The sequence below is a fragment of the Aythya marila genome (genome assembly GCF_965140915.1).
Source record: "Aythya marila genome assembly, chromosome: 1".
Classification (NCBI taxonomy): Eukaryota; Metazoa; Chordata; class Aves; order Anseriformes; family Anatidae; genus Aythya; species Aythya marila.
Window position 1 is genome coordinate 142,290,571 of NC_139042.1, and position 13,003 is coordinate 142,303,573.

General features: G+C 37.5%; 1 protein-coding gene across 17 annotated transcripts in view; it reads right to left on the reverse strand.

Moving 5' to 3' along the window:
* CACNA1C (calcium voltage-gated channel subunit alpha1 C) overlaps nt 1–13,003 on the reverse strand; it is a 481,405-nt gene that overhangs the window by 148,023 nt on the left and 320,379 nt on the right. For 12 of the 17 annotated variants that reach the window (XM_082784790.1, XM_082784781.1, XM_082784796.1 and 9 more), the window contains exon 8: nt 1,402–1,505. In XM_082784790.1, the coding sequence (XP_082640916.1) occupies nt 1,402–1,505 (104 nt within the window). Of the gene's footprint in view, nt 1–938; nt 1,043–1,401; nt 1,506–13,003 lie in introns of all 17 variants that reach the window. The other 5 variants (XM_082784794.1, XM_082784789.1, XM_082784786.1 and 2 more) reach the window with 1 other exon arrangement.

Genomic DNA, 13,003 nt, shown 5'->3' on the forward strand with positions numbered 1-13,003 from the left:
GGAATGGCTATAGGAACGCAGTCATGCCCAAATATGGAATTAGAAGCCTAATTCTAGGAGATCTGTAAAAAAAATAATTGTGTGAGGAATGTTGGCTGGCTTTATTCCTCTAATTATCTGGTTCTCTAGAGGCAGTAAGTTTTTAACTACAGGGGACAATATCAATTGTTTTTAATCAAATCCACAAAAATAATGCTTCGTAGTGAGGGTTATACAGCAGAACTGAAATACAGCTAGATGTCTAGATGACTTAGGGATGCTTAAACACTAGAAGAAATTATCCTACTTCTCTGTTCATCCTTAGGAAAGGTCAGAGAAAAATGATCTTTCCTCCCTGCATAATTTTAGGCTTGTAATCCGCACAACAGAGAAGATGTGCTTATTGAAGAAGAAACATGTCCAAGACACTCTCCAGGGAGAACAGTCTCCCATTAGGCTGTGCTTTAGAGATATTAAGCAATGTGAAAATTTCTCATGTGAGAAGACATAATTTGGCAGGAATCTCATCCCACAACTGTGAAAGGATTTGTCTCGTGCTCTCATTCCTCCTTCAGTCCCAATGACTCTTCTAGAGATTTTACTGTAATCCCCTTCTGTGGTGAATGGTATGCTTCACCCACAGGCAGTGGAACATATTATTGTCCTCCTCCCACGGAGAATAGGTAGAGGTTTTAGGTAGAGGAAAGTTACAGGCATAGTTGTCTTTTTTTTTTTTTTCTTTTTTTTTTTTTTTTTTCCCTTTGATTTAATCAAAAGAATCTTTCAATGCCATTAGGAATGCCATGTTTTGCTATTTGCACAGCAATAGCCCAGGTCTTCTATAAAGATTCCTGAGATCAACCCACCATTGCCCGTTGTTTTGGTAACAACAGAGTAGGAATAGAAATACAAATTGTAAAAAATAAACAATAATAAAACATTTTCCTGGTACTGCTTACCCGCTAAGTACACCGAGAACCAAGTTAAGTACAAAAAATGACCCTATGATGATTAGTGTAACAAAATAGATCCAGGGCCAGTCCCTTCCTATGGCATCATTGACCTGGAAGAGTGGAATGATAATTAGTGAGACAAGCTCAGTTTCTGAGCATTGCAAGGCTCCAGCCAAAGAGATCCCAAGTCACCAGCAATAAAATTTTCAATAATCATTTTTCTGGAAGTTTATGGAAGGTTGACATTAGCAATTTTGGATGCACAGACATTAAATTTCTTTGTCAGCACACCTCTTCTGTTACCTGCATTGTTATTTGCCAAGTTTGAATATTTGGTCAAGATTTTGTGAAAGCTTCCATGATTCGGGTTTTTAATTCCTCCAAAAGAATCCTGGTGACAGGGAAGAACCCTTATTATGGAGTCTTGCCCTGTAGCATTGGAAAAAGGACACCAAAACTGTCAGCTTACCCGCTCAACACACCAAGAACCAGATTTAGAACGAAAAAGGATCCAAAGATGACCAGACTGACAAAATACACCCATGGTAACTCATAGCCCATAGCGTCCTGCATCTGGAAAGACGAAGGAAAGTTAGAAGACAGAGAGGGAAAGCAGAAATGATTAGGCAAAGGAACAGATGGAAAGGTTTGTAAACAGAGCCTGTGGTTGGTTTACACATAATCATAGCAAGTGTTTCTGTATGTTCTTTCTGGTGTGACCTCTGCTTTGATTGCTTTTTTCATCTAGCTGTTTCTTTACAGGCAGTGATTAATACAGACTGAGAATACAACTATGTGCTGTACTGGCACTTCTTTGAATGCTCAAAGTTGCAGACTATCACTTCCTGGAGTTTACCCACAGCACCACAAGGGTCCATCCACTGACTTCTAAAGTTCTGTTCTAATCTCTGTGCATATGCTTTCTGCTTGTAAAAAAGTTGCTAGGTTTTGCTAAGAAACTTCTGCTAAGCAACTTTTTGCTAAGCATTGCCTCAGTGTGTTGTCAGATTATATTTATTTCCCATTTGCAGCACAGGTACACACACTTCAGAGAAAAGTGTGTCGTAACTGGGGATATATACTTATCTTGCCCTGGCAATACTCTGGTAATCTTCAGTTTTCCAGAGTCAGGGCAGTACCTGTATGCTTTTGAGAAAAGTCCTTTCAGGAATTAAAGTTTGGACTAGACAATCTATAGGTTGGACTAGATGATCTTAGAGGCCTTTTCCAACCTGAATGATTGTATGACCATGTCCTGATCTAGTCAAGTTTTTGCTAAAGCTTTCTCACAAACTTCCTTTCTCTCCTTGAAGGACGAATCTCTCTTTCAAAATGTGACTCCTACACAAGTGAATACTCAAAGAATTTGAGACTATAAACTGAATGGCATGAACATAGACCTGTCCTTAACGCTACTACAAACATCCGCAAATGAAGCCGGCAGACTATTATTTTAGCACTAGAACCCGTATTATGTGTTCAGCAACACGAGCACATATTTTACATATTCTAAAAGCATGTAGCATATAAACACCATTTTATCTTGAAGTGTCCTCTGAAGTTCAAAATTTTGGAAAGTTGCTGGATACCTCAATATCTCATTTTCATGATGGTATCAAAATACCAAAACCCCTTCTTCATTACTTTTCATAAACACTTATCTCCTGAGCCAGACACAGCATCATTAAAGAAACAGATGGTGGTTAACATATTCAGGAGCACTAAAATGATTTATGGACTTAAATTGCAGACTTGAAAGTACCTAAAAGGCATAAAGCAACTTAGGTTCCTTTGTTTTCCACACTTGTAAAATTTTATCATATGTTGTTCTCTCCTTCTAGGAAAATGCTCTCTCCTTTGCAACCTAAGCATTTGTTGTGATCACAGAAGAAATATTCTTCCATACATGGGCACTGAGACACACTTTAGGGGAGGCAATCTGACTCAAGATTCATAACAACTCAGGAAAGGAATTTCAGACCTTCAGCAAGACAAGGCAGGAGAGTAACACTAATATAATCAGTTCTTTGTGGATGGAAGTACATCATCCATTTTACTTTCAAAGTACAGTCACTAAGGTCCGTGTCTGGCAACAGTCCACAGTCAATGGGCCAATACAGAATTCTATCTCTGGGCTCTTTCAGCTGCAACTTAACTGAAAGGGACTCATTAAAAAGGAAGTTCAAAATCTAACTCTGTGAAAACAGTTCATCAGCTGCTTCCTCACAGGACTGATTGATTTTGTAGTCAGAGCAGAGTACCTGAAACACCTCTCTTCAGAAATCCAGGAGTTTCTCTAACACTCCCTAAGTATATTACCCAGTTTCCCTTTGAATACTGTTGTAGAATTGCTCAGTTATTATGGGAATATCACTAATTATTCTTTATGTTTGCAAGACACATTGCATCCTACATGACATGACCATCCCACAGACACCTCTGCAGTGAAACACAGCAATGCATTAAAGAAAACAAAACACTATGATACAAGATGGAAGCAAATATTCACCCACAATCACAGCAGATAAATCAGGCAGGCAAAGCATAACTACCTAAGCTGGAATTAGGTCAAGAAATTGGACCTAACATCCTCTTTCTTCTACAAAAAATGCAACTATCTATAAAAAAAAATCCACACAAACAATGATTTAGAATGACTGAGAAACTGCCATAAGAATTTATGCAGGCACAATGATGACCTGACTTCCTTTTAATTATGATGGATGGTGATAAAAAAGTCTCAGCTATGTAGCACTTATCTATTGGCAGTATTTTTCTTCATCTGGGAAAGTCAGCTGGAAAAGTAGAACTTTTATAAGATGTGGTATGAGTGAATCTTAAATAACAAATGCCAAAATTTCTGGTAGAGAACTTCGTACTATTCTGGCATGAAGAAATTTCCAGATGACAAGAAGCTTCCTCTGTGGTCTGGTAAGGTATATAACTAGAATACAGTGTACTCTGGCTAGTCCCAGTGCCTGCACAGTTGCATAATGATTATATCAGCTAGCATCAGCACAACTTGGTCCTGAAAAATAGACCTGCTTCCTGGTATAGCAGAGCATTTGGGAATTCTCAGACTGAACATTTGTGAGGTCCATTTTTCACCTCCTTTTTACTGCTCAGCCATATATGTAATGGGTAAGCTGAGAAGCAGACTGTGGTATCTTCTCAAGAGCAGAGAAACCTTGGCAGATAGCTGTGTATTTACTCTCTCTCTTTCTTGCTGGACTCCATATGTGGGATACTGTCACATCTTGTTTTCTTTAGCAGAAGGTGAAATCATTCCAAATATTGTGAAATTGACCCACAGGTGCTAGGAATGTATGTTATATGTTGATGTAACATTAGGTATTTGGTAAACTATGTAAAAACACAAACAAAAAGCTTTGGTATGGAGACAGCACACTGTGAGTTTACTATTTGATCCTGAAAAATATTTTCAAGAGAAATGCAGAGATGTAGGCTGCTTGGCAGAGGTTTGGGGAAAAAAGAAGTAACACTTACTCAAAACAGTAACAGTAACATATCAACATTTAAGAAACGTTAAATTCTTGGCTAAGATTTTATCCTTCCAAATATCTGGAAATGCTTCCTCTAAAATGGAAGTATCCTAGAAGTCCAGAATAGAGTACCCACAACTGAACAATGCTCCCATACAGTTATCATTAAAAACCTTGCATCTGTCTTTCATTGAAAATGCTTCCTGGAAATGTCATTATTCTGCAAATAAGGAGCTATTAATCACATGTGCATGCATACACGTGTCCTGTTGACTGCAGCTGGAGGCTTTCACTGCAAACATAACTTAGGTGGTACAGATGATTTTTCCTAATTGTGCTACTGAAATAGAGAAGCTGCACAGGGTCATGACAATCAGAAGGAGATTTACCATTTACACATTACTGAGTGTAGAAAATTAGGTCTATAGAATATTTTTTTTAGCGTTGCCTACAGTGAACACAAATGGGATCTCTTATAAATTACGTCACTAGGGTAGACAGTACAACTGCCAATAGCCAGTTTAGATCCCTGGTTGCTGAGTGCACTTTTTCTCTGTTTATTTCTCCCTGGGGTGTTTATTATTAACCATATGAATCTCAACAGAAAAGGAAGATCATTTACAGATCTGAACAAAGACTATCAGCCAGTGTAGATTTGAATGACAATATTCCAGTTACAGCAGTCAAGGTGATTCAACTTGGTGTCAATTTAAGTATGTGTGGGATGATTGCTAGGTCAGCTGGAAGCATAGCATTGGTATAGATCTGCAGATGGTCATTTATAGAAATAATTCTGCTTTCTGAGTCAAACTGCCTGACCTTTTATAGCTCGCTTCTCCACGCTTACATCTCACTACTGTCAACAGTGAGAAAGTTGCTACAATTCTGAATGCTGCTGATGTGTCACCTCTTAGGGGCACCTCAGAGATTAGGGTCTTAGATTCCTTCTCTTGATTAGCTACATACCTTCTCTAGCACTGTGGGACATCTTTTTGGCTCACTATGCTTTGTCTTCCAATCTACAAAGTGAAATACTGCCTTGCCTCACTGGGTACTGTACAACAAAATGTCACCATCTCATCTCAGTATTCAGGTACAGACTCAAGATCACTGAAGCTGAATTAGGCCGAACCTCTGTCCCCTCAAGGAAGAAGTTTGCTCAAGAGATTCCTTAGTGAACAAACGACCTCTGGAGAATCCAGCTTAGCCTCTCATATAGCAACGCTCTAACTATGCTCTGGGCTCACGTGGATGGGTTTGGGACTAGGACCAAATTACTGCACTTTGTAAATGCCTGTTCATACTGTAGTTTACCTATTAACTTGGGCAGAAAGGAACAGGATGGGATTTTTCTCTGAAGGGTTTCTAAGTTTCCCTCAAACATCAACATTGTTTTGGATTGTTTCTCAGTTTTGCGGTGACAGAAGGGACCATTACAGTCAGTAACACTCTGCACCACTTCTCACCCTTAATGAATGGAGTTACTGCCTGGTCATCCTAGACACCTACAATAAGAGGACAGAGATTTTCATTCCCTGACATACAAGACTGTGTCCTGTTTCCTGAACAAGTTACATAATCAGAATTAAAGAGATCTTTAGAACATTGTATTTTGAGCAGGGCTATGTAATTAGAGTCCTGCTTGTTATGCTTGGAAATACTGTGATTAAAGAAACACACCTGGCATTCTCTTCAAGCGTTTCTGGATCTGTGTCATTCTTTCGCCTTGAGGCCAGTCAATAAATACTCATAAGAAGCAATGATTGCTCATGTAGCAGGAACTATAGTAGCTTTAAGTACCGTGAACCAAGTTGGGATGGACATACACAATCTATTCTTTTGTCAGAGCTTGAGAAGTAGCCTGTCATATGTTGGATACCCACTACACACTTAACTGCCACATGACGTGGTCTTTGTTTTGGTGTGTTTTGCTAAACTGTCTTTCTGGGAAAACCCATGTCTCCGATTTCATTGGTTGCAACACATATCCTTTGTTATAAACAAACTTGGAGTCAATTTTTCCTCTCTGGACAAAGCAAATAATTTCACTACAAACAATTTCACCAAACACAAACAACTTCACTACACACAAACCAAAGGAATTGGATCCTGATACTTTTATTTATTTATTTATTTTTCTTGCAAGTCAAAGAAACTGCTCAACATCAAGATGGAGAGAAGGCATTTCATCATATCTGAAGAAGTCTGATGAACATTGTGCATTGTGGGAGACCTCTTCTTTTCCAAGCATCCTTAATTGCTATGACCTTAGCATTGCAACCTTCAGTTGAAGGCTTTTTTTCTCAATTACACAGATAATCACCTAGCAATAGCACCAGGATTTTTAATTCTGTTGTTTGTTAATCACAATTGCAACCAGCAGTTTCAGTATGGGCCAAGGAATTAAAAGTTGATTTGTCTCTATAAATACACTTTTATGCCTATATCTTGTGATTCTTCAGAACTATGTGAAGACATATTATTGGAGCTACACGAGACGTGGGTGCTCTGGTTGTTTAGAGATTTTTTTTTTTCCTCAGGGACAATAGCCTGGCACATTTTTCAAATTTCTCATTCATTACACTAGCATCATAGTTCAAAGATAATGTGAGAGGCATATTTTCTATTAATATAATGGTTCAACATCACCAAGCACACAGTGGACATCTTTCATCCAGATAATAGGAGGGGAAGACACAATTCACTAAATTCTGCTGACTTGGCAATTCACATACCCACACCCTGACACTTTGTGCCAAATGTCTTTCATAAACAACTGACAAGCTCAAGTTACAGCAGAAGTTTAATCCATCATAGAAGGGCAGCTGTCACTGGAAAGCAGCAAGACATTCATACTAAATGGACAGTTGAAGAAAAAATCAGAAGTCTGTCTTGTTCAGTGCACAATACTGGAGAGCAACAGCTTAGTAAGTTAGCTGGGACACCAGGGTTAGCCTTGTATTTCTTGAATAAATTGCTAATTGATTTTTAATGACCATAGAATGTTATGATAGCCTTTTTTTTAATATATAAGTCAAGTGCTTCAAGTATTATATAATGAAGTGTATAACCTTTCACAAAGTGGCATTAATCAAGAAGAGTAGAGTATTCAATAAAATGAAAGGGCAGTAAATTTGAAAATTTTGAGAAGAAATGCTATTTTTTGTAGGCTAAATCCAATCTGTGGAATTCACTGCCCCAGGAAATTATCTAGCCATATACAATGGTTATGGCCAATAGCAAGATCTCTAGTTGAAACTAAATCTTGCTTGTAAACACACAGGGAAATAAAATTGGAGAATATGTGTAGAAGGAGACAGCAGAAAGAAGAGGAGGCACAAGCAACACTTAACTGTCTCTGAACGTAGCTTCCTGCTTGAAGCCTTCATTTTTAAAACCCTCTGTTTTGGGAAAAGTACTTAAGCACTTTCAGAACTTTAAGGATTTGTAGAAGTTTTTTCCTTAGCTTTGATTATAGATCAAATGGTACCCTATTTACAGGTGATACATAAATGACCATGTATATACATATTAACATGAGACCTAGATATTTCTCACTGTTCAATTACAAAATGGAAAGCTTTGTATTATTTTTTTTTTTTCCTTTTCACCCCCTCTTTCCTTCTCTTTCCATGAATATTTAGGTAAATGTAATTTATTCTCATATGCTTATGGAACTACGACTTTAAACTCTGCTCAAACAGCATTAGAAACTTTTTTTATTGGATAATGCATTGGCTTGCATTGTGAGGGAAAAATGTTTCCCCCAAACTTCTTTAGTCATAATTCAAGCACAAAAACAATTAAAATAAACCAAGGATGGAACCTCACCTTTTACAGCTACAGCTGTGTTGAGCATATTCAAGAAGAATCTACATTATACGCAGTCAGTAAACCCTAGGTTCTTCTGTTATTTCTTCTTCTTTCATTATACTTCATACTGCTTCACAATTGTTAAAGGTTTATTATTTTTTTTAAACTTTTTAAACTTTTTTTTTTTTTAAACTTGACATTGACTGACTAAAATGCTTTGCATTCATCCAGTCAGTGAACTAAAATGGTCTGATAAAATTGATGCAATCCTTCAGAAGTAATTAAGGCAGGATGATTTGCTAGAAAATGTCCAGATAAATCAATACAGTGAAGAAGCAAAACTGAAAGATACTTTTTGACACCTTTCCTCATTCTAGAGATATCACATCTGCAGAAATATCTGTGGAAGAAAATACTCATCCCAAATGAACAAAAGGGAGCTAGTAGCTCCTAAAAACATCCAACTAACAACTGTAAATGGTGATAGCGTGATTTTTGAGGCTGCTCAGCAAACAAAAAAGAAACAATTTGTTCAATAAATCCTTCTTTTCTGGTTAACTTTTCAACTGCAAAGCTGATTCAGGCTTAGGAAAACCTTGGCTCTGACGTCCTTGTTCTCTTTACTTTAAGAGCTCTTGCTAGTAGACAGAGCACTCTGAGGACTTGTGATGTGAAAGGTCTGATTCCTTCCTTTCTCTCAACATCTCCTTAGAGATCTAAGGCATCTGACAACTGGTCTTCAGTGATCATGCTCTTCTGAGCATGTTATTCTAGTTAATTGGTCTTTGACTATTTAGACTGTGATGCAAACAAACCAACCTCTGCATTTTCAGGAATTTAGCATTGCTGGTTAGATCTGGTAACAAGTCCTGCATTCTGTATTCTTCTTTGACCTCCGAACAGTTATAGAATCACAGAACAGCTTGGGTTGGAAGGGAGCTTGAAGATCACATAGTTCCAACCCCCCTGCCATGGGCAGGGATGCCACCCACTAGGTCAGGTTGCCAGGTCCTGTGTATGTTATACTGCTTCTTCCATGTAATGTGCTAAATATATTAATTATGCATTTTGCAATTTATTATAAACTACACTAATCTGAAATTACTTTTAACAAGGAAATTACTCATTGTTATTCACAATTCCTAACTTTTTCACAAAACTATTAATGCTAAAAAGAGGCCCCAAGAAGATTTGAATGAGGAATTACAAAGAGACACAGTATGAAAATTGGCTTTCTATATATGTCAAGTTCCATAAGCACTTCTAACTTGTGGGACAAACTGTGGGATTGATTATATAGCACTGAAATCCTACAGATTCCGAATCTGCTATTGTGCTTGGAACCTGAATGTTTTAAGGCTCATACACACCTTGTCAATAATGACATGAAAAAAGCACATTCTTGCTTTAGAAATCCCTGCTTGGTCTCTACATACTCCTCAAGTAAGTCTATATACAGTTTGTGTCTGTCTGACTTCACCATTCACAGAAGGAGCAAGAAAAGACGCATATTTGTTACCCACCATATGTCTTTAAAGATGGATTTAGATTTACTGCATTATTATCCTAAGGATGAAAATTCCACCTTGCAGATCCTTCAATATTTGAAATCTAATTAGTTGTCTTCGCTTGGTTGGTTTTTAATCCAGTACTCATGTATGTGCATAATTTACAGCGTATGAGTAATTCCATTAAAGCCAATGGTCAATATTATTGTTACCAGCAGAATTGAACTGATATGCGTAAGTGCTCTGCTTGAACAGGATGAGGCACAGGACTGGGAGAAATATATGATAAAGAGCTCATTTTCTGAAATTCCCAGGGGAAAAAAGCTCCATAAAATTATAAGTTTTGTGTACACAGTGACTAAGAAATTACAAAATCATTGGTTCAAGCAAAAGATTTAAGCATTTCAGTCTAGACATTCTAGTGCATCATGAGAAGTATTATCATTTATCTTGTCAACTTGAAATACTTTAAGCCTTCCTGAGTCTTAAAGACAGGTGATAAGGAGTGGGAATTGAAGGTCTCAGAGCTGACTCAAGGTAAAGGAGAAAGAAGGGGGTGAAAAAATTACAACCTCCCCAAATAAGCAAAAATATATATTAAAAAGGAATAATAAAAAAAAAGGAACTAGACTTACTTTTACGGGTTTGGAAACAATAGAATAAAATTTCTTACAAATGGCATAAAATATAAGCAAAGAACTCCAGATGCCTTTGCTCTTATTCTGGGGAGAATTTCTTTCTAAGCATTGACATTCTAATGGTCTTAAAAGGACTGTAAGCCACAGGTGCTCCTTACAACCATTCTGAAATACTCTGTATTTTGTAGCTGACACTATCAGATGGATGCAAAGAAGAGACTGGAGTGTTCACCCCAGGCTCAGTCTGATAACACTCAAAGGAAGGAGCAGAACTTGATTAGTTGCTCATGCTAAAAGTTATTTGTTTTGACAATCACATTTGCTTTATTTTGAAGTTCTTAAGGGGAAGGCAAGTTTTAAGCTCAGCTGTCATCTCCAAGCATTTATAAGTCTCTTCTTACTGTCTAACCTCAATTATGGAATTTTACAAATTTTGTATGTGCAAATAGACAGCTAGAATCCTTTTTCAGAGTGTCTTCAGGACACAGGCAAGACAGACCTGGGTGAAGACAAGTGCACAGGGATTGTAAAACAGAGTAAAAAAATGCTCCAGACAGGTTTTTCTGGTATATGGTCAGTGTAGATGAAAGCAAATAATGTAGGAAGAATAATCTGCAGTGTTCCAAAATTCCTACATGTACCTTGGTTCCCTGATTGTTCTATGTGTTGTGTAGTGACAGAAAGAGCAAATTGAAATTCCACCTGAGCCAGAAATATTAGCAATTTGTTCTGAACTCTCCACAGGAGCTGAATGGAGACATTCACTGAGAAAGGACTGCCTTGATAAAGACAACAGAAACATCAAGGGAAACAATGCAAGATGAGTACAGAAGAGAGAAGGGGAAACAAGCAGACATATGAAAAGATGGAGTCTGCAGAGGTTGCCTCTTCAATCCTGTTAGCAAAGACTATGTTTTTTCTGGTCTAGATGTCCTCACTGAAGGACACCTTCTCTGATCCAGAAGAACATTAATTCATGGTTCATTTTATAAAAAAACACTTTGGGTATAGCTATAATTCACTGCTATACTGCCCAATTTTCTTGATAAGACGTTGAAGTATCCAGAACTGACCAAGCTTCCCACACTGCTCTATGAAGAAGACAATTGAAAGTAGTGCCAGGCTCAATTTCAGAGTCACAAGAGCACACACTCCTGAAAAAAGTACACCTTGACTGGCTTGAAATTCTTGGTCAGTATAAAAGCAGGAATCGTGCAGAAGGGCCCTACCAGGCTATGGCAATCTGTGGAAGAACAAGGCTACCACAGAGATCCTGAAGCACAACCTTTTAACTGTCAGCTGCTTGATGGCAGACAAACTGAAAACATGTAGAATAGCTACTTGAACTTCTCTGCAAGTATACAATCACAGTGGAATGGCATTTTGTCTTTATATGAACTCCCTCCAATGAAGAAAACATAAAAGATATGAAGCAAATGGTATTTTATTTTTGTTGTACATAGCATGCAGGAAGTGCATTGCTACTTATAGAATATGCCAAGATTATTTCTTTATAGCAGTACTGAGTTATATTTTCATCACTCATTAAATATGGCCCCACCTTTCTATGGATATGCCCCCTTCTGCAGCTGGGAAAGGCTGTATAAAGTCTGAGACATAAAAAAAGGAACAATTTTCAATCATCTAGCCCCAGATTGCTGACACCATAATGTTGACAATGAATCCTTCCACTGCATTTTTTACCCTCCACTGTATAGCCACTGGACTCCACGATATCCTTTCATTCTTTGGTAACTTTCTATATTCATATTTCATCTGTTCTTGGTCTGGGTGCCCATTGTTTTTTGCAGTCGGCTGTTCTTTAACAGGCTGAGCTATTATGGGAAATATGAGGTCTCTGTCTGAGAGTGGGAAGAGAATTAAAATTTGCATTCAAATACCAGCAGGTCAAAATGTCTGTGGTACACAATGATTGAGCTGAACTTTTTCCACTGCAAGCGATTTGTTTTGAAAATGCTCACTGATCCCATATTTCTATGGCATGGTAGTTTGTGCTTGCAGAAGAGGTAGGAGGAATATTGACATGGGTCTGTTTACTACTGTCTTAATTAAATCCATAATTTTAAGTGGCCTTCACACAAGTCTACTGTCCTTCCTTCTACTGCTAAAGGTTGCTGGCATTTGACCACACTTACCATTTCAAAACAGATAAAGTTAGGCTCTCCCTTGATTTGAAGAAAACAACAGTGTTACTTAGTTTTGATTTCACCAAGTTGCAAAATCTATTAGTATCAGTAATGTCCCAAAGGGGCACAGGTTACCATGGCAAGTCAACTACCTGAAAAGTGGATTTTGCCGACATAACCTAAGTATATTGAATTGTTAGTGCAAGTATCACTGGGAAATTCCTGTAGTCAATTATACTAAGGGTGGGAAAACAAAAATAATAGTGGAATAATACATGTACCATGTGTGCTTATTATTATTATTATTATTATTGTTATTATTGTTATTATTATTATTGTTATTATTATTATTATGTTATTATTATTATTATTATTATTATTTAATGGAGGGCACTATGTACCTCTGCAGAGTGTTTGGCAACACAGGGATTCTGCAAACATTATTTACACAGCTAGAATTTC